Genomic DNA, 21,708 nt, shown 5'->3' with positions numbered 1-21,708 from the left:
ATTAAAAAGCCATCACAGTAATCAGATTTACTGGACAAAATGAGAATGAGAAGTAAATAGTTGCAATACTGTAAAGAAAAAATGAAAACTATGCATATTTAGGAACAGTGTTTGGAGTAATGCATTACAATTTTAACACTAGTTACGTAAGCAGATTACTTTTTTTAAGTAACTAGTAAAGTAAAGGTGTGAAAGGGCCTTTACATTTGACAAAAATTAAACTTTTTTTGTTGTCAAAAAAAAAAAGAAACAACACATTACTTCACATAAGTAACTTAGTTATTTTGTTAGCGAGTAATGCAATATAATAATGTGTGACTTTTAAACTACTGTTCAATAGTTGAACTTATCTTTGAAGGAAATTAATGCTTTTATTAAGCAAGGATGCATTCAATTGATCAAAAAGTGAAGACACTTGTAATGTTACAAAATATTCTATTTTAAATAAGTTATGTTCTTTTCAACTTCATTCATCAAATAATCCTGAAAATAAATGAATCACGATTTCCACAAAAATGCAACCGTTTCAACAGCAGCTATTTCCATCCTCTTTTTGCAATAGTTTGTTATCAACAAAGCAAATATGCATATAAAAAAAGATTGCATGAGTAATGTGTGTGTGGCCACAGTGTGTAATGATGGCATCCCTGAAAAAACGCAAATAAGATTTGTTGTAGCCAGATCCTGCCCATGAAATAGTGATTTTATGGCATTCATTTTATTTATTCGGACACAGAATCATGTTGTTTATTTTACCTTTCTTTTGTCCGTATTGAAAACTCAAACAGCCTTTCTTTCGTTTGACAGACGCCCCATCTTTTGATGAGCTGCAGAGATTTTAAAGGCGCTACATTTTCCTCATTCATTTTAAAACAAAACATTATTATACATTATTAAATTGTATAATATGTACGTCGTTATAAAGGCAATTTAGATCAATACTTGATCAAGCAGAAATGGGTGCGGTATCAGATGATTACATTCATCATCTCTCCATCATCGTATAAAGCCTGTCCTGACAATTTGATTGGTCCGAACAGCTCTGGTTCGAGCATAGTTGCGCCACAAGTCCCACAACGGATCAAGTCCATCTAGGCTAGTAATTTATGCTAAAAATAAACGGAAAAAGATTGTAGCGACATGTGCAAAATTTGATAATTATTTAGCATTTCCATCAGCTGTATCAGTAAACATTATGATGCACTAAACCTTTTTTTCCCCACAAAAAAACTGGCTAGTGAGCATATAAGATGCCTAAATGTTTCTTGAGCATCAAATCATCATATTAGAGTGATTTCTGAAAGATCATGTGACACTGAAGACTGGAGTAATGATGCTGAAAATTCGGCTTTGATTAACATAGAAAACTATTTTAATATTTCATAATATTACCCTTTTTACTGCATTTTCTGATTAAATGCAGTTAGGGCTGTGCAATATATCAAAATTATCGAAATATCGCAAATGTACATATCGCAATATGCATATCGCAATAGCTCGCAATATCTGAATTTTAATAGGCAACTTCAACATTGTGAAAAGTGTACGTTTTAGGTCACACATTGGGCAGAGAATAGACTGGGCACATTACTGTTACTTATGGGACTTGCTTGAAGTTAAAAAGTTATTAAACGCAATAATTTGCGAAAAACAATAACTTGCAGTCTCGCACTGTTTGACACACACACACTGAAACGTGAACAATGTGTTACACAAATGTTGGCTAAAACACAACTGGTCACTTTCAGAAGTTGTAGCGATGCTTTCTTTTCCCAGAAAGAATGTGAAACGCAAATTGTTTGATTCTCAGTTTTTAAATATTTTTTTAAATATAATTTAAATAGATTTTACACACTAATTGCAATATCGTATCGTACATCGCATTATTTAACAAGATATTGCATATCGCATTTTTCTTTAATATCGCACAGCCCTTAATGCAGTCTTGGTAAGTAGAAGAGACTTTATAAAATAATAATAATATTATTACAGATCCCAAACTTTTCTACTGTAGTGTATATATGTCTTTTGATTTGGAGTTGAAATATGACATGGATATTAATTCTTCTATCATTATATATTAGTAGTCTGCTAAGCAGCATAACTTGTCACACTATGATAGATTTATTTATTTATTTACTTAACCTTTATTTAACCAGGAGAGTCCCATTGAGATTAAGAACCTCTTTTTCCAGGGAGTCCTGGCCAAGAGGCAGCAAAGTTATACAATTAAAAACAGTTAAAACGTACATACAACAGCTTATGAGAAACCATCACAAACAATTGGTGCAGTCTCTACTGTTTTAAGCTTGGTTTTAAAAGCATTTAAAGACATAAACGCAGTCAATTTCCAGTCTTTCTGCAACATGTTCCAAGCAAAAGGAGCCGAGTGGACAAAGGCTTTCTTCCCCAGTTCTGTGCGGGCAAAAGGAACAGAGAACAACAGCTGATCGTCTGATCGCAGAGAGTACGATTCGACACTTCTCTTTGTGAGTAAAGTACAGATGTATGGAGGCAATAATCCTAACAGAGCCTTGTAAATAAAAGTGTACCAATGTCCCCATCTTCTAGTGGCCAGAGAAGGCCATTGGACACGTGTGTGCAAATCACAGTAGATAGATTGTGCCATGGTGTATTTATCTGCGTTTTACAACAGCTTAGGAATACCTAGACAACTCATTCTCATCCCAGCATCACCGTAATATCTGTGTGTGTGTGTGCGTGTCCCTTTACAATCACACGCTCTCACAGATGTTCTCTCATCTGTATTTTTAGAAGAATCATTTGATGTGAATAATGTTTTGAAGCCTCTCGGAGAGTTTAATTCAAACCGCAGCATGAAACATGCCCTGAGAGAGAAAGAGAGGGAGAGAGCGTCTTCCTCACACGTCTCTCTTGATCGCTGTTTATTTGAACTGTGAAACGCTCTCAGAATCCTGTTAAAGGAGCAAACGCGAGGAGGCAGGAGAGGTCACGACCCCGTCACGTCCTCATTCGGCTCTCTCTCTAACACTCCATCACTCTCATCAGCCGCTCATCTGGATGATCATCATATAATCACAGGGGTCTGACCCCTCACCTCTCCTCTCCTCTCAAACACAAACAGATCCTTAAGAAATGTTATGGGTTCAGTACAAGTTAAAGTGGAAGTGTGTCATCAGAACATTTTCTCATATCCAAGGTTATAATATTCAGGCAACTATCGAGTTTAGTCATGAAACTCTGATCGGTCTGTTACATGCTATTTGCAAGCATTTACATCATCTAATTGGCCTCTGCTGGTCCTGCAGCCAATGAGATTGCTTCCTCAACATTCAAATAGATTAGTTCAGTGTTTGCCGTAAGCTAGTCCTGCACTTCGCTACCAGAGTGCCTCTGAAACCCTTCACCTGCCTAGATCTGATACAGGATTTGAGTATCTCTATTTATATCTTACATGCTCACAGCAGTGTGTCTGTTGGTAGTAGCAAGTCCATACTTTGCAGATCCAGTCCATCAATACTAAACATATTGAAGGGTTAGTTCACCCTAGGGCTGTCAAAAATGCTCAAAAATGATGTTCGAATATTCCCTCTAAAACAAACACGAATATTCGAACTATTCGAACATCTGGGTGTGCATTTTGTCAATGATGTGCATGATGTCAATAACAGGACAAATTAATACAGACATATCTACTTGTACCTGTATAGGTAGTCTATTCAAGTTTTTACATATTTGACAACGTATTACTTACACAAAAACAAGTGAATTAACTAATGGCCAAGAGTGCAGACCTCTCTCTCTCTCTCTCTCTCTCTCTCTCTCTCTCTCTCTCTCTCTCTCTCTCTCTCTCTCTCTCTCTCTCTCTCTCTCTCTCTCTCTCTCTCTCTCTCTCTCTCTCTCTCTCTCTCAACAAACGTTGAGTGCTAAACAAGAGTTTTGTGCAAGCAATTTAAGGTAGCGAGACTTGCGACTCTTGTCCCAAATATAGCAGGCTTTATTCAGTGATTGAAACAAATATTATTAATATTAATTGAAGTTTTACAGCATATTGAACGGTCCGAGCGAGCTGTGCTGTGCTTAACATGGAACTTTTCCTTGACATGAAACGGTAAATAATCACACCAGTGAAAGCAGCGCATTTATCCTTTATTCACGCAATGATTCTCAAATCTTCCGTCTTCAGTTAGTCCAAAATGCGGCGGCCAGACTCATCCATAATTGTCGCAAATATGATCATATCTCTCCCATCCTCAGATCTTTACACTGGTTAACAGTCCGGCAGAGAATAGATTTTAAAATTCTTCTCTTTGTCTTCAAATCTTTACACAACCTAGCACCGGTTTATCTCTCTGAACTTATTCATCCGTACATTCCGTCCAGAAGTCTAAATAAAACAATAAAACAATAAAATGAGGCATGGTATGCTAACTCCATCTTACATAGGTTGCATATAACTATCTCGCGGCTCAACAATTTTACCTCCTACCGACCAAAATCCAACATACTTCCAGACATGGCTTTTTAGATTATGGAGTTAAAATCTCTTTCTCTGCTGCGGTCGAGTTGGGCTCTGCACTTTCTGCCATCTTCACTGCAAGACGCGTCAACTTTCAGCAGTGACAGTGCGACTCCTGTCCTGTGACCTGTCCCTGAACCCCCATGCGCGCGCGCTCACTCGCAAAGCAGACAGCTACGCCTCAACTACCGTTCAATACTAATTTTCACCTTCGAAATTCGTTTTTTAAAAACTATTCGAATATATATTCGAATTTAAAATATTCGTTGACAGCCCTAGTTCACCCAAAAATGAAAATTCTGTCATTAATGACTTACCCTCATGTCGTTCGACACCCGTAAGACCTCCGTTTATCTTCACAAACAGATATTAGTGTTGAAATCCGATGGCTCAGAAAGGCCTTCATTGACACCAATGTAATTTCCTCTCTCAAGACCCATAAAGGCACTAAAGACGTCGTTACAAAGCCCATCTCACTACAGTGGCTCTACAATCATTTTATGAAGCCACGAGAATAGTTTGTGTGCAAAGAACTAACTAACAACTTATATAGTGATGGGCCGAATTCAAAACAAAGATTTGAACCGTTATGAATCAGCGTATCGATTCATGATAGATACCGATGGACTTTTTAATGACAGGAATTGGTGTCAATGAAGGCGTTTCTGAGCCATCGGATATCTTCAGAAATATCTTGGTCTTACGGGTGTTGAACGGCATGAGGGAGAGGAATTAATGACAGAATTTTCATTTTTGGGTGAACTAAACCTTTAACATTGCCATATTCAATAACATGCTAAAACTATTCCACGAGTTTTCATGATTGAACTACAATTATGGGTTGACTTCATAGGCGTAATTTATGGGTGGGACGGGAGGGACATGTCCCCACCACTTTTTTTTAAAACATCTTGCTTCACGGATGAACCTAACTAATACAAACAAAACATCTCTGGTTAACTAGAAGAGTAGGCACTATCATTTTGTTCGTTTGTTAAATAAGAGGCGATCTGGCGCTCGTTGCTGCTGTTATCAGTGGTGCAGATTTCTCTCGCGGCTCATGCAGTCTTCACACAAACGAGCACTTTAATCGGCCGGGGACACACTGCAAGCGTGTCGTGAGCGTCTCGGCTGCGTGGCGTGTCCGTTTTTATTTCGGCTCCCATGTTAACCGGTTAGCGCTTGCATACTGCCTGCGTCAGCCGCGCGGCTCACGCGCGGTCCGAGCCGCGCGGAAAACGCGTGCATGCTTCAAATAGAAGAGACGCCTATTTTTCACGCGACACGCAAGCGTGTTGGAAGCGTTTCTAGGCAAAACAGCATAGGAAAAGATGTGTATATGCCATTTTGACACGAATACATATTAATAAATTACATTTTCATGTTAGAAACTCTTTAGGTTAACATAAATGCAGATATAGGCCTACTTGTAATAATAAAAAACAACATAATTATCGATTTTGAAATATTAAACCTGTCAATACAGAACGAAATATTCTGTAGCCTATTTTGCCGTCAATACCATATATATATGGTCAATAGGCTACTGCCGACGTTGTCTTTGCTGTATCAATAGGCAATATATTTATATTTAACATGAAGTATAGGGCTTCCCAGCAGCAGCGCCGCGTCAGACACGCTTCTGGTGTGCAAAGACAGAGAAAACGCCAGGCAGCCGCCCCGCGGCTGACACGCAGCAGAAACGCCACGCTTGCAGTGAGACTTTCTATTGGTTTCGGTCAGATCACGAAACAAAATGCACAAAAACTGTTCCTGCTCTTGATGTAGCCTGCTGATGATATTCGCTTTTGATGAGAGAAAAAATAGGCTACGAGGGCAGATTAGAAACGAGAACTTCTTACAAGTTTAACAGACTAGACCAGGGATTATAAGCAAAGTGTGCAAATCTATTTGCCTTTATTAACGTGAAAAATCTTGGCACAACGCTATATTGTGTTTAGATGCAATAATTAAACGAGATCTATATCAATAAATGAACTATTTAATTGATTTCCGGATATCTTAATACTAATTTTTCTGCAATTGTTATTTTACATATTTTATATCTGATATAAGATTGTATCAGCAATACTACCCCCATTAATACGCCATTTAGTGCATATCATATGCACACGAAAAACGCCCCTCATACGTCAAAATGAGCTTTGGCGTGCATATAGTACGCAGTTTTTCGCATGCATATGATACGCAATTTATGTCCCATCCACTTTTTAAAAAAAAGTTACGCCACTGGTTGACTTCCTGAAGAGTGTACACACTGTGGCTGAACATTGCTGTTTCCTTAGCACTAGTGGCATGACTGATTGATTACCACTGAAAATGAAGGACGACACACAGAGAGAATAATCAAACCTTAATTTAATAACAAGAAGTCACTCTATAAAAGCAGTCCTGCTGTTAAAATTATGATTAAACCACCTTTCATCCCCATACAATAAATAGATGCATGAATTGTATTATTATTGTCAATATTATTTAATTTATAATATAACATTTTATATGTTATATATAACAATTCATATAATATGAAAAACATAATATATGAATAATATAAATTATATATAATAATATATAATAGAATATATAATAGAATAAAATTTTGAAATTATATATAAATACATACGCAATACAAATATTTTTATGAAAACTAATATTTTTAAAGTAGTAATATATGGTAAGTAATATTAATATGCTTTATATGATATGTAATTAAATAAACTTAATGTTATAACCATTTAAATAACAATATTGCTTATTACATTTTTAAAAATGTAAATATGTAATAAGCAAAATATTCATATCAAAATATTCATATATACGTATTTAACATTTATATACAAATGTTTAATATAATTACATTAGATATTAACATTTACAATTATAATTACATAAATGTATATGGACATTTAAATATTATGACATCCATATATAAATATGTATAATTAAGAAGCAATAAATAGTAATTAAGACTGATAATAAACATTCATGTGCAATTATGTAACATTTATTTGAAAATAATATGACGACATTAATATAAATGCATTTAAATAAAATGTATATTACTTAAAATTACGTGAAATGTATAATACAATAATTAAATTAAAAAAATTATATAATTATATACAGATGAATTAAAGTGCTCTACTAAACTTCACATTTCAACATTTAAAGCTGACTTCCACTGTAAGTAAATAAATTGATAAAACGTCAAGTGTTTTGAACCCAGAACTTTCCTCTAAGAGCAGCAGGACCAGGGCTGATGTACACACACACACACACACACACACACACACACACACACACACACACAACAAAATGACTTTTTGTGTGAGAGATGGAGCAACCATTTCAGCTAAACAGGCAGTGCTGATAAACACACGTCTGTGTCCTGACCTCTTTCATTATCTCCATCTCTCTCTGTCTCACTTGTTTCTTTGGAAGTGGAAGTTCAGTGTCTAAATGCATCACCGTTTCAGAAAGTGAGATTAGAGCATCAGACTTCAAAGGATCCCAGTGTAATCCGCTGCCATTTTAGTAATTAAAAACCTGCTCCATGTTTTACATCTAGGTGAGTGTGTGTGTGTGTGTGTGTGTGTGTGTGTGCTTGTTTTTTTAATTAGATAAATTTGTATCATCATAATCCTTGGAAAGTTGGAAGATTTGAATCCACAAAAACTTCCCGAAATCCTCCTCAAAAAGTGCCAAAGAATGCTTCATGTTGGATTCTCAGTCTCATGTATAAATTTAGATCACAGCGAATAATAGCAACACAATAATCTATTAATAATCGAAAATATTCTATTTTTAATCATAATTGTTTTCAGTACTGAATAAAATAATGACATTTCTCCACAGTCCTGCCTCACTGACTCCTGCTGTGATTGGCTGGTGTATTAATGTGCTGATCTCTGATTGGCTCTTACCACGTCCTTACGGCTGAGCACTTCCAGGATGTTGTTCAAGAGTTCAACGCTGTTGCGCTTCTCGTCCTGCTGCCCATCCCCCACCACAGCCAACGCCTCGCTCAGCTCCCTGAGCATCATGGGTAACAAGATGTCACGGCAATCTGCAAATAACATCATAACAGAACACCTCAGTCTACTCATTCAATAAAATAGCAAAATAATTAAATTAAAATAACTTTTCATTTCCGAAAAAAAAAAAAAAATTAAGTAGTAATAAATTAAATACATTATTAAATATTCATTTAAAATATTAAAATAATAATATTATTTTTTTAAATTACATTATATATATATATACACACACACACACACAAACATACACTAATCAGGCATAACATAATGACCACTGACATGTGAAGTGAATAACACTGATTATCTCTTCATCTCAGCACCTGTTAGTGGGTGAGATATATTAGGCAGCAAGTGAACATTTTGTCCTCAAAATTGACGCGTTAGAAACAGGAAAAATGCTAGTTTGACAAGGGCCAAATTGTGATGGCTGGACGACTGGGTCAGAGCATCTCCAAAACTCCAGTCCTCGTGGGGTGTTCCCGGTCTGCAGTGGTCAGGATCTATCAAAAGTTCTCAGAGGAAGGAACAGTGGAGAACCGGCGTCAGGGTCATGGGCGGCCAAGGCTCATTGATGCACGTGGGGAGCGAAGGCTGGCCTGTGTGGTCCGATCAAACAGACGAGCTACTGGAGCTCAAATTGCTCAAGAAGTTAATGCTGGTTCTGATAGAAAGGTGTCAGAATACACAGAGCATCGCAGTTTGTTGTGTATGGGGCTGCAGAGCCGCAGACCAGTCAGGGTGCCCATGCTGACCCCGCCGAAAGCACATGAGCAGCCGAAGCAATGGAAGAAGGTGGCCTGGTCTAATCAATGACATTTTCTTTTACATCACATGGATGGCCGGTTGCGTGTGCGTCGCTTACCTGGGGAACACATGGCACCAGGATGCACTATGGGAAGAAGGCAAGCTGGTGGAGGCATGTGTGATGCTTTGGGCAATGTTCTGCTGGAAAAATTGGGTCCTGTCATCTATGTGAATGTCACTTTGACACGAACCACCTAGCAGTTGCAGACCATGTGCACCCTTTTATGGAAACTGTATTCCCTGGTGCATGTGGCTCTTTCAGCAGGATAATGCCCCAAAACAAAAAGGGTTCACAGCACACCTTCAGGGGTCTAGTGTAGTCCATGCCTCGATGGGTGAGGGCTGTTTTGGCAGCAAAAGGGGGACCAACACAATATTAGAGCCGCCACATGCTGATGGCGGCTCTGACATCGGCCATTCACAAACTTTAAAGTGCATCAATTCCAAGCCTCTTATTTAGGAGGGACTCTCAGAGCGAAAACAACAACGGCTGCACTGAAAAACATCCACCGTTCAAGCAGACTTTTAATGCAAGACAACAGGTTTTGTTCAGCCACTGGTCAATTTTGGCTTATTTTACTTCTACATCTCGTCTTCTTTCAGACTAGTGGAAAGAAAACATCAAAATGCACATTTAAGTTAGACTTTAACTATTTGCGTCTGTAGAGTTCAATGACAAAGCATAATCTTCACTTCACTTCATAAATAGCGATATATGTTCATGTGTGTGTGTGTGTGTGTATGTGTGTGTGTGTGTGTGTGTGTGTGTGTGTGTGTGTGTGTGTGTGTGTGTGTGTAAACCATAAAATTTTATGTCAAAAAATTATACATATGAATCAGAATGTACATATTGGTCATTTACATACTGAACTCTTAAATGTATAGAAACATAAATGCTAACAAAATGGTCATGACAAAATTGATAACTACAGTTATCTACAGTAATTATGAGTGAGTTTAATACACGATTGTTGGTGAGGTCTGTTTGACAGCTCTATAGATCCTGTCTGGATCCAAACCAGAGGTTTAAAAGTGAGTTCAATCTGCTGCACTTCATTACGGACTCTCACTCAAACATCTTTTCCTCTGCCTCTTAAACTCGCACATTAAAAGCTCATTTACACTTTGGCTTATGCCCAACTGATTATCAATGTTGATCAATCAGATTTTTGCTGAGAGAGCTATAGTCAAAGAGAAAGAGAGATCCAAGAAATCATGTGTGTGTATGTGTATACACTACAGTGTATGTGTGTGTGTCCCAAATCCTTGTCCTTGTAGTGACTTTCTTTGGTCCCAATGAGGAAAACAGCTTATAAATCATACTAAATGATGTTCTTTTAAAAAGTTAAATGTATTGGGGACACTTCATATTCAGCAATATTATTGACTTCAGCTGATCAATGACACCGTTTTCTTTGTAAAGCTGCTTTACAGCTGAATTAAACTGCTTCATGAATCATGAACTTTTGAAACATGAACTGTTTGCATCATTGAATCATTATTTTCCTGTTTATCACTAAAGCTGCTTTGAAACAAACTACTGTTTTAAGTGCTACAGAAATAAAGGTGACATATAAATGGTTCTTTATACTAATATTTTGCTATACTTTTTTATATATGTAAGTATGTAAGTACGTCTTCATTTATTTATTTGTTATTTATAATTGTATCCAAAAATATTACATATAACACCAGTCAGGTATCACATTATGACTACCTTCCTAATATTGTGTTGGTCTCTCCTTTGCTGTCAAAACAGCCCTGACCTGTCAAGAGATGGACTCCACTAGACCCCTGAAGGTGTGCTGTGGTATCTGGCACCAAGAGGTTAGCAGCAGACCCTTTAAGTCCTGTAAGTTGCGAGATCCACATGTATGGCAGGAACCAACGTTTCCCAGCAAAACATTTTGATTCATCCGACCAGGCCAGCTTCTTCCATTGCTCCAGGGTCCAGTTTTGATGCTCACGTGCCACTGTCGGTGCTTTCGGTGTTGGTCAGGGGTCAGCATGAGCACCCTGACTGGTCTGCGGCTCTGCAGCTGCATGCACTGTGTATTCTGACACCTTTCTATCAGAACCAGCATTAACTTCTTGAGCAATTTAAGCTCCAGTTGCTTGTCTGTTTGATCGGACCACACGGGCCAGCCTTCACTCCCCACATGCATCAGTGAGCCTTGGCCGTCCATGACCTTGTGGCCGGTTCTCCACTGTTCCTTCCTTGGAGCACTTTTGATAGATACTGACCACTGCAGACCGGGAACAGCCCACAAGAGCTGCAGTTTTGGAGATGCTCTGACCCAGTCGTCTACCATCACAATTTGGCCCTTGTCAAACTCACTCAAATCGTTACGCTTGCCCATTTTTCCTGCTTCTAACGCATCAAATTTGAGGACAAAATGTTCACTTGCTGCCTAATCACAGTTGTCTAGCCATCACAATTTGGCCCTTGTCAAACAATTTTATTAGTTTTTATTAAGATTAAAAAATATTAATGGTGGATTTAAAAAACGTGCTGTAAGAGATTTACAACTACGCAGGTCAAAGAGCCGTTTGCCATTGACCTGATCTTCCTACACAAACACTCTTCCTCTCAACACCATCTCTCTATCTCAGAGCTCAAAATGAGTCTCAGCGGGTGAGCTCTTCTTTAAAGCGAGCGTGATGCATCAAAAAAAGCAGATTACAGACTGAGCGGTGTACATCCCAGCAGTGAACGGGCAGTTTAACGTACGCTTACGGAATTGTTGCACCTTGAGTCTGGTAAATAAATGACAATCATAAAGTAGGCACTTATGCTAATTACTGAGGCGAACGGTAATTGGATTTGTCACACTTAATGTCCCTGTGAGATAAAGAGCGATGGCGAGCGGGACTCCTCGGAGAGAGAGATAAATGCTGCTGTGGATCCGTCCCTGAGGGAATATTGAGCGATCTGAGCTCATGAAGGGTTCACTGGTGTCGCTTTTTATAGTGTCCCCTTCCATCATCAATATCACCGCCAAGAACAACAGAAAAATGTGCCGTCGAGCACTTTCTCAAGGCCACACTGACCCTTTCATCTTTCTGGACTGAAGCAGGGCTCAGCGAGTCTGTTTATCACAGTTATGATCATAATTAACCATTAAAACATGAAAAACACACAGAGCTGTCACATTTAGCATCATGTATACATGCACACGTCACATCTAGAATGACCCGAGCACGCTACACATCAGGAGTTCACGCTCACAGTGTTCTCGGCCGAGCTGAAACGCTCTTACCTAACAGGAAAAAACACTTACTCAACACACTCTATATTACTGTGGACTGATCCTGGCCGAGAGCCACGCTAGTGGACAGCCAAAAGTGCTTCATGCATCACTTAGATGACTTTTACAAATAATGCATTTTGAAATTCAAGGAAGGTGGAAATGAAAAATGGTAAATGCTGCACATCTGCCAGTTACCTTTCTTCTAATACTCTATTGTTTTCTCTGTCTGTCTTAAACACACCAGTCTAATGCTATCTGTTTCCTGTGAGGGGTGAAAAGAGGATGATCTGTGATCAGGGTATGGTTGCACAAGCCGGTCATAAGTCCTTTCTCAAATTGGAACATAAAGCTCATGCAAGAGGCACAGTAACTACTAGCTAGTTTCTAACTAACTCTGTGCTTTGTTCTTAAGGCAGAACGTAGCTAGTAGGACACAAGTGATTCAATAGTCGCCTTCAAATATGTGAGCAGAAGTTGTGTCGAAATGCCATTAACTGCCTCACATAACTCATGGTAAAAAAATAAGAAATTTCGATTTGTTGATTATGACTGATTTTATTTGGCGTGCACAACACGGAGCGATGGGACAGATGCACACAGCGGCGTGCTGTTTTGGACGGGTTCATGTTGAAGAGCCACTGACAAAGTAATCTATACACACAATGTTTTCTTTCTTAAAATGTGCGCGAGTGTAAATGTAGGCATTATCATATACGTGCAAAGAGTCTGTCATGTAAAACAAGAGCTTATTGATGCAGTTCTGCCTGATATTTGATTCTGACCGTTACTTCTGATCGGAGGCTTATGTAAATATTTAGTTTATATGAGGATTTATGCTTCTTCAAGTGTAAGTTTAATGGTGTGATGCAAAAATATTTAGTAGTGCATAAGTTTTAACTTAGTGTAGACTGGGTAAACCCAGCCTGATCTGCCGGTGATTTGATTTCGCCCGGCAGCTCAGTCTGGAAACCTGTATATTCATTTCTACTGCTTCTGTTACACTTTTGACGAAAGCTGAACCTTATTCACCTGACGCGCTATTGGCGTGTTTAACAGGATGACAGATAGAGAAGAGATGGATCGATGCCCGTTGATCACGCCTCTTGTGGTCTGATTGGTTGAAGGACTATCCAAATGTGTCCAGAGTCATTTGAATAATGCTCGTTGATCACTCCTCTTGTGCAGTAGGAAATACAGAGCAGACTCCCCAGACCAGTGTTCAATCTTAAAATATTTAGTTTGGTCTGGTCAGACAAAACGTAGTGACCAAAACTAGGCTAAATTGTAACTTACACACAGCTGGTGCAACCGGCCCTGGGTTATCAGTTTACATATGCATATATGCTCTACCGAGCTTCAGCAGTGACCACGTGTGAATGGATGTTGGAGAAAGGTCTCGGATTATAAACCTTCATTCATTACTCACATCAGTATGATGGCATATGACAAAAAAAAAAATATATAAAAGTGCTAAATAATAATAAATGTGCAAAAGGGTAAATTATATATATATATATATATATATATATATATATATATATATATATATATATATATATATGTATGTATGTATGTATGTATGTATGTATGTATGTATGTATGTATGTATGTATGTATGTATGTATGTATGTATGTATGTATGTATGTATGTATGTATGTATGTATGTATGTATGTATGTATGTATATATATATATATATATATATATATATATATATATATGTATGTATGTATGTATGTATGTATGTATGTATGTATATATATATATATATATATATATATATATATATATATATATATATATATATATATATATATATATATATATATATATATATATTTATATATATATATAAAGAGCAAAAAGATAAAATAAAAGGATTAGATACATAATTAAAGAAATAAATTGAATGAATGAATGAAAGTTACACTGTTTCCTAACTGTAAGAATTAAAGTATTTTAAAAATGTAAATAAAATAAAAAAAGAGTAAAAGGATTAAATACATAAAAAGTCATACTGTGTCTCTCAACAAATAAAATATAAAAAAATATAAAACTATAAAAATAAAATAAAATAAAAAGAGCAAAAGGATAAAATATGCTAATAAAATAAAAAAGGATTAAATACATTAATAAGTAAATTAATTAATTAATGAATTAATAAAAGCATGAAAAAGGTCACATTGTCTCCTAACAAAAAATACAAATAATAAATAACCATCATGATAAAATGCAATCAATAAAAATTAAATAAAATGTGTACATAATTAAATAAGCATAAAAACACTCTACCAACAATAAAAATATAGATAGATAAGACAGACAGACAGACAGACAGACAGAGAGAGAGAGAGAGAGAGAGAGAGAGAGAGAGAGAGAGAGAGAGAGAGAGAGAGAGAGAGAGAGAGAGATAGATAGATAGATAGATAGATAGATAGATAGATAGATAGATAGATAGATAGATAGATAGATAGATAGATAGATAGATAGATAGATAGATAGATAGATAGATAGATAGATAGATAGATAGATAGATAGATAGATAGATAGATAGATAGATAGATAGATAGATAGATAGATCCGATTCTTTCTAGCAGGTGTAAACGGGGTCTCAACTAGGACTGAAGTGAAGACTAGGTCACAGCCCTGCTCTACTGTTCGTGAAGTATTTAAAAACTAATCTAATCTCAGTAATGTGTCTCATGTCCTTCGACAAATCTTGACAACTGCTCCCTTAAGAATCATAACTCGACCCTTTTCTCTTCGCCAAGAAACCTTCGTTCATTTTCATCTGTCGTTCTATCCTGAGAGTTCACAATAAACTATTTCACATGGTAATAAGATTCCATTTCAATTACCCAGCTGGCCTAAACCAGACGGACCCACCATACCGTGCCAGAGAGAACAGAGTGTGTGTGTGTGTGTGTGTGTGTGTGTGTGTGTGTGTGTGTGTGTGTGTGTGTGTGTGTGTGTGTGTGTGTGTGTGTGTGTGTGTGTGTGTGTGTCTATAATGACATCGACATTGAAGATTGAAATCAGAATGAGCTTTAACTTTGGCTCTTCATGCAGCACTTGAAGGTCTAATTCAATCCGCTTTCTATTACCAAGATTTTAGATGTTCGTGCACAATAATACTCAACATGTTTCGTCACGCTGTTAATATATATATTTCTCCTTGATGAAATGTGTTGAGCTTCAAATTCACCTGTAATACTCTCCTACAGGGCGGAACAAGAGCGCAGCTGTAAATTGGATCCTCGGGCTGTCTAAAATGTTGTTAACATGCTGATGGCGGCTCTGACACCGGCCATTCACAAACTTTAAAGTGCATCAATTCCAAGCCTCTTATTTAGGAGGGACTCTCAGAGCGAAAACAACAACGGCTGCACTGAAAAACATCCACCGTTCAAGCAGACTTTTAATGCAAGACAACAGGTTTTTTTCAGCCACTGGTCAATTTTGGCTTATTTTACTTCTACATCTCGTCTTCTTTCAGACTAGTGGAAAGAAAACATCAAAATGCACATTTAAGTTAGACTTTAACTATTTGCGTCGTCTGTAGAGTTCAATGACAAAGCATAATCTTCACTTCAGCATCTCATACATACACAAAACTTTACCGTTTTATTCTGGAGGTTTTTACAGAGGGTTTGCTCATATGAATATGATTCATCTGATTTATTTATCACTGTTAAAGGGGAGGTTGATTGCCCATTTTTACAAGATGTAAAATAAGTCTCTGAAGTCCCCATGAGATGTTGTATGAGTGTGTGATGTTTTAGCTTAAAATACCCCACAGATCAGTTTTTATACACAAGATTCTGTATTCTTTCAAGCAGACGTATTTATTTGTATAAATTAAATGCTCAACATAGCAATTAAACGTCTAAAAGTATTTTCATTTGTACGTTCTGAAAGAAGCACCTTTCCTTTGTCCATGAAAAATGCAGTTTTTCTCTGCTGGCTTCTTGACTGGTGCGTCCCCTCAGCACAAATCTGTTATCGTTTTAAAGCGCAGTATTTAAACGTTATGAATATTCATAGTGAATTCTCGATGGTATATGTCTGAACCAGTTAAATATGATTTTCAAACTCATGCTGTAAACAAACTCTCACTCGCACTAACTGACAGATCTGAAGCACTCACACAAAGACGCCTCAGACAGCGTACGATCCCAATATACACCAAATCACAGTATTTCAAAATATCTGTCATGGCGAGTATTCATGCAAACATTATTCTTTTTGTCTTAAAGGTCCACTGAAATCCAAATTTAAGTTGTTTAGCTTTTAGTATGACTGTGTTAGCCTTAAAGTTATGAATAAGCTGGTATGTTCCAAAACTATGACAAAATGTGCATTTAGGAGATATAAGCATTTGAAATTTACAGTCTCCCACTTCCGTTAAAACGAATCTCAGATTTTGGTGACATCATCGCAGACTTCACTTTCTCGTCAAATCTTCTGTCCAATCAAAATGCTCTCTAGAATCTAAAGCCCGCCCCCTACACTGCCGAAGATAAGGCTGAAATCGGTCAGTTGTTAACACACATTTACTAATTTCTACATGGTGAAAGGCACATAGCACACTATATATGTGATGGGAAATGATTCAGTGTAAATATGCTTTCATTTGAGGCGAATGAAGTCTGTTTTCACGTTAGTTTCATGCACCGCAGCAGCGCACACACCCCTATGGCTCTGGTCTACATTTAGACTACAGACACGAGAGGGCAGCGCGGATCATATGTGCGAGTCCGCGCAGACAACAAACATATCGACCCATTTGAGTTCTGCACAGAATGCTGCATTTCAAAGCGATATGGCGGAGATTATGATGGTAAACAGTGTTAGAGGAAACTGGCTTTACCAAAAAGAGAAAAGTCCGCTCTTGCGCTCTAGTCAAACTGTATATTAACAAAATGCTATTGGCTGTTTCAAAAAAGGGGAGGAGCTGCTAACAGCTGAAGCCGTTTCAGGGGAAATTACGTCAACACATTGAATAATGCTGCGCGTTTCAAAGCACTTCAGTGGGCCTTTAAGTGAATGTTTGGAACAGTTAAGGAAAAACATCTAATATAATGTGTAACATCATATTAGATCCGTGCATTACAGTAGATCTATATGTTGGCTATCTGTTACATTAATTTTAATCAAACAATTGTGGTATCATGGGGAAAAAAAAGTTTAATATACATTTTTCCAATAGATATTGACTTGGTGTTCCTCAAATTTTGTGTTATTATCTGGGATTTTAAGGTACCATTAAGGTACGATTCCAACAAATCATACATCATTTTCAAGGTTAAATAACAGTAACTTGAGCTCATTGCTACTCATTTTGCCAAATTAAAAGCTATACGATATAATCCACTGTGTTTACGTAAATAACTGTCAAAAACCCTTCAAGTGCGAAACGATGTGAAACAGCTCAATTTATAAATAATAAATAGATCCCCCAAACCTCCCTCTGTAAGAAACTAATTCTAATATGTCAACAAAACAGGAATTTTGACCCTGGTTTTATCTCCGATATCTGTTCTGAAAAAGCATGTAAATTAGTGCATATTTAATTAGATAATACAGCACACACATTTTAAACAGTTACTGTGATTAATCAACTAGGAGACCATGGTGATATATATTATTTAAAATGTTTACACTCGTGTAATCTGGATGTTTATGTCTTTACTGTGAAGTTTGGTGGGATTTTGTTTTTGGGTCATTTAAATGTGTCTGCAGTAACTTTTCTGATGTATTTTATGCATTAATCATTGTACTTCTAAGCAGCAAACAAATCTTACAGGTTTTAAAGCTTTTTAGACCAGAATATTATCTCAAACACCTAGCAACCACATAATGCCCTGGCAACCATCCTAGCAAATTCTCCAGCATCATGTCGGTGAATTCGGCACAAACAAGCACCACTGAGTCACAAAATATAAACATCTAGTTGGCAAATGCGGTAAAATCAGGTCCAGTTTCACTGCCAGTGGAATTACTTGTTTTGCTTAATAATCCTGGACCTGGCCTGTAGACCCGTTCGCAATTTGGTGTTGGGGGAATTTCTCATTTGAACTGAGTTAGTGGGTCCCTAGACATGAAAAATCACAGAGGTGCTCGTCCGCCATAGTGCCACGAATGACGTAGTGGTCCAATCAAATATGGCCGCCATCGGATGACGATGAAAATCCAACATATTTGTTTCTGAATGTTTATACACATGTAATACCTCTATTTTGACTAATTATGGTATGTGGAATTCATTTCTGCTATTGATATGACCATATTGGGTGATTTTGACCTTAAAGGGGGGGTGAAACACTCAGTTTCAGTCAATCTCATGTCAGTCTTGAGTACCTATAGAGTAGTATTGCATCCTTCATATCTCCGAAAAGTCTTTAGTTTTATTATATTTATAAAAGAAATATGGGCTGTACAGAGTCTTTCCGGAAAAGATCGAGCGTCTGGAGGCGTATCGAGTGGGCGGAGCTAAAGAAAGACGAGAGCGGACGAAGCAGTGACGTCCTCAAGCGTGGAGAAACCCATGGCTATCTCAGCTAATACAGATAATGATCCAGAATCAAATCTGAGGCTGAAATAAATTGAACAGGAGAAAAATTAACAGCAGGATTTGTGTGTGTTTACTCGCAGTTTGATTCGGTTTATGGACTATTGTATGCGACTAAACCTTAGCAGTAGCAAGCAAAACGGTTTTGCACGTCATACTAGTCTAACTTTATACATAGAACAACAATGGAGTAACGTTAGCGCATTTGAATGACGAAGCACGTGATCGTGTCGTTTACTGATGTTTACTCACGCGACGATAGCCGACAGCATAGACATTTGAAGCAGTTTTACTCACCGGCTGCTTCCAAAGCAGGACCGAACCTTTATCGCTGGGACCGGTCCGTCAAAAACACACTTCTTTGGTATGATTTGGTGAAGTCCTGACAGCAGTGACCGTGGAGATCCACTTTGAGACGCGACTGAAGCGATGTTGTGAAGCTTCCCGTCATTTCTGCGTTCAAATCGGTTCAAATGCAGTGCTGCCTTCCCGGAATGCTGTGCTGAAGCGTTGAAGTTGCTTGATGTCACCCATAGGAATAAAGTGGAGCGCGGCGTGGAGTGTTTATGGGCGTGCATTTCCTCTCTCGCTCTAGTCACACGCGCGCTCACCCTACCGGGAGAAGAGCCCGTACGGCCCATACAAGGACCTTCCGCTCTATCGACATCAAGCCGAGCCATACCCGAAAAAAAACTCTCTGAAACTTGTGAGAAACCGGAAGGAGTATTTTTAACACAGAAATACTCCATCAAACGTCCAACATTAGTTTTTGAAACTTTGTCTATGTTTAGGATGGGAATCCAAGTCTTTAACAGTGTAAAAAGCTCAGTATGCATGAAACAGCATCCCCCCCCCCCCCACAAAATGGCATGGTCATAGTCATTTTCCTATTTTGAAGAATCTCAAAAGACATGTCCATGCGAACTAACTAAATTTATAGTCTGCCCTTATACTGTGTATTGTGTATACAATACTAGACAGAGTTCACAAAAAATAAGAGGACAAGATTTAACTTTTCTTGTATTTTACCAGGAGTATCAAAAGATACTTCTCACTTCATCTCACTATTGAGCATCGCACCAATTGATCAACAGTGAGCATGCTATCATCTTGATGCGTCACTGACAAAGACAGTGGTTAAAGGACATATTCTGACTGGAGATGACTGTATGAGCAACATGGGGACTAAACATGCTGCTATGGCTTCTGACCCAGTGCAATACTTAGCCAACTTTGAAGAGGCAGACACCTTGACAGAGGTAAAGCTAAGACAGCTAATGCAGCTAAGACATTTGATGATTTCAGGATAGAAATCTACACCAGAGGAAGTTCTGGAATTGATGCTCTCCCCTCCACAAGTAGTGGGATCAGAGGCCACATCCAACGAGGGGCTTTTCTGGTTCATACGACATGCCACTTGCTTGCAACTTTGGCACACCCCTGCCATGAAAATGTCTGAAGCCCATACCACCAAGTCTGCTCACAGTAAAGCCCCTTTCACACTGCGATTTCGGCAAATACACGGATAATGCGACCCGGCATTTGTTCCCGGGCCGCTAGATTTGGCCCATTCACACTGCCAGCGAAATGCCGTAATATGTGCGCTTTCACACACAACGCTTAACGGTCCCGGGTCGAGTTGACACGTGACATCCTGATGTGACGTATAATGGCGAGCGATCTCAGCTTCAGCGCGGATAGTAAGGAGCTCCGTGGTCTCGACTTGTGTCCAGTTTGCACACATTTCTGCTTGTTTAATTTTAGTTTCTTTTGTATACGAACACTCTCTGCGTTTAAAACACCAACGAGCTCTTCTGGCACTGCAGGGTTGTGTTATTGAAAAAACAAGCTCTAGGAGTCGCACGATAACTACGTACACGTTGCGGCATTAGTTTCGGCTTTTGTTCACACAGCGCACGTCCCGGGTCGAATACCGCAATATTACTAGGTCCCCGACCCGGGTCGAATTCGATAATCAATCCCGGGACGTGGTTGCTTTCACACAGAAGGCGACCCGGCATTGTTCCGGGAATATTGCGGGTCCGACGTGCAGTGTGAAAGGGGCTTAAGTAAGTGTGCAGGCAAGTGTGACAATCGCCGATGTGGCTTTTGTGCTGCTGAAGTTCATGCACCATATTCTGCCATGGAAAAATCATCCTGTAAAAACCCATCCCACTAACATGCATGAACACATACAGTACACTTTGAGAGAAATCAGACTATATGGTGCACTTTTAGTTCATTTGATATGATGTAATTTGTATCAGTTTTATTGCTTCTTTAGCTTAGAAATCTAGACACACCCTAGCGGCAGGAAAGCTAATTTGCAGCCAGGGTAGTCTAGCAACTCTTCGTTGAATTGTGAGCTGTAAAAAACAAACTCTGGTCAGGCCAATCAAATTGTGTATAGAGTCGGTGGGCGGGCTTAATATAATGACAGCAGAGTTGCGGAGGTTCCGCGTGCTACTTGTAAACAAAGAAGCTGGCAAACAGCGTTCTTTCAAATTGGCTTTGGCCGCGACT

General features: G+C 38.2%; 1 protein-coding gene across 2 annotated transcripts in view; it reads right to left on the bottom strand.

Annotated features, from left to right (window-relative positions):
- The window catches only part of dock2-like (dedicator of cytokinesis protein 2), a 156,382-nt gene that overhangs the window by 81,581 nt on the left and 53,093 nt on the right, over positions 1-21,708 (bottom strand). For both annotated transcript variants that reach the window (XM_067456911.1, XM_067456912.1), the window contains exon 25: positions 8,446-8,588. In XM_067456911.1, coding sequence (XP_067313012.1) covers positions 8,446-8,588 — 143 coding nt within the window. The remainder of the gene's footprint in view (positions 1-8,445; positions 8,589-21,708) is intronic.

This window comes from Pseudorasbora parva, chromosome 11, assembly GCF_024679245.1.
Source record: "Pseudorasbora parva isolate DD20220531a chromosome 11, ASM2467924v1, whole genome shotgun sequence".
NCBI classification, from domain to species: Eukaryota; Metazoa; Chordata; class Actinopteri; order Cypriniformes; family Gobionidae; genus Pseudorasbora; species Pseudorasbora parva.
Note: the sequence above shows the minus strand (reverse complement) of the source record. Positions and strands in the feature narration are given on the sequence as shown.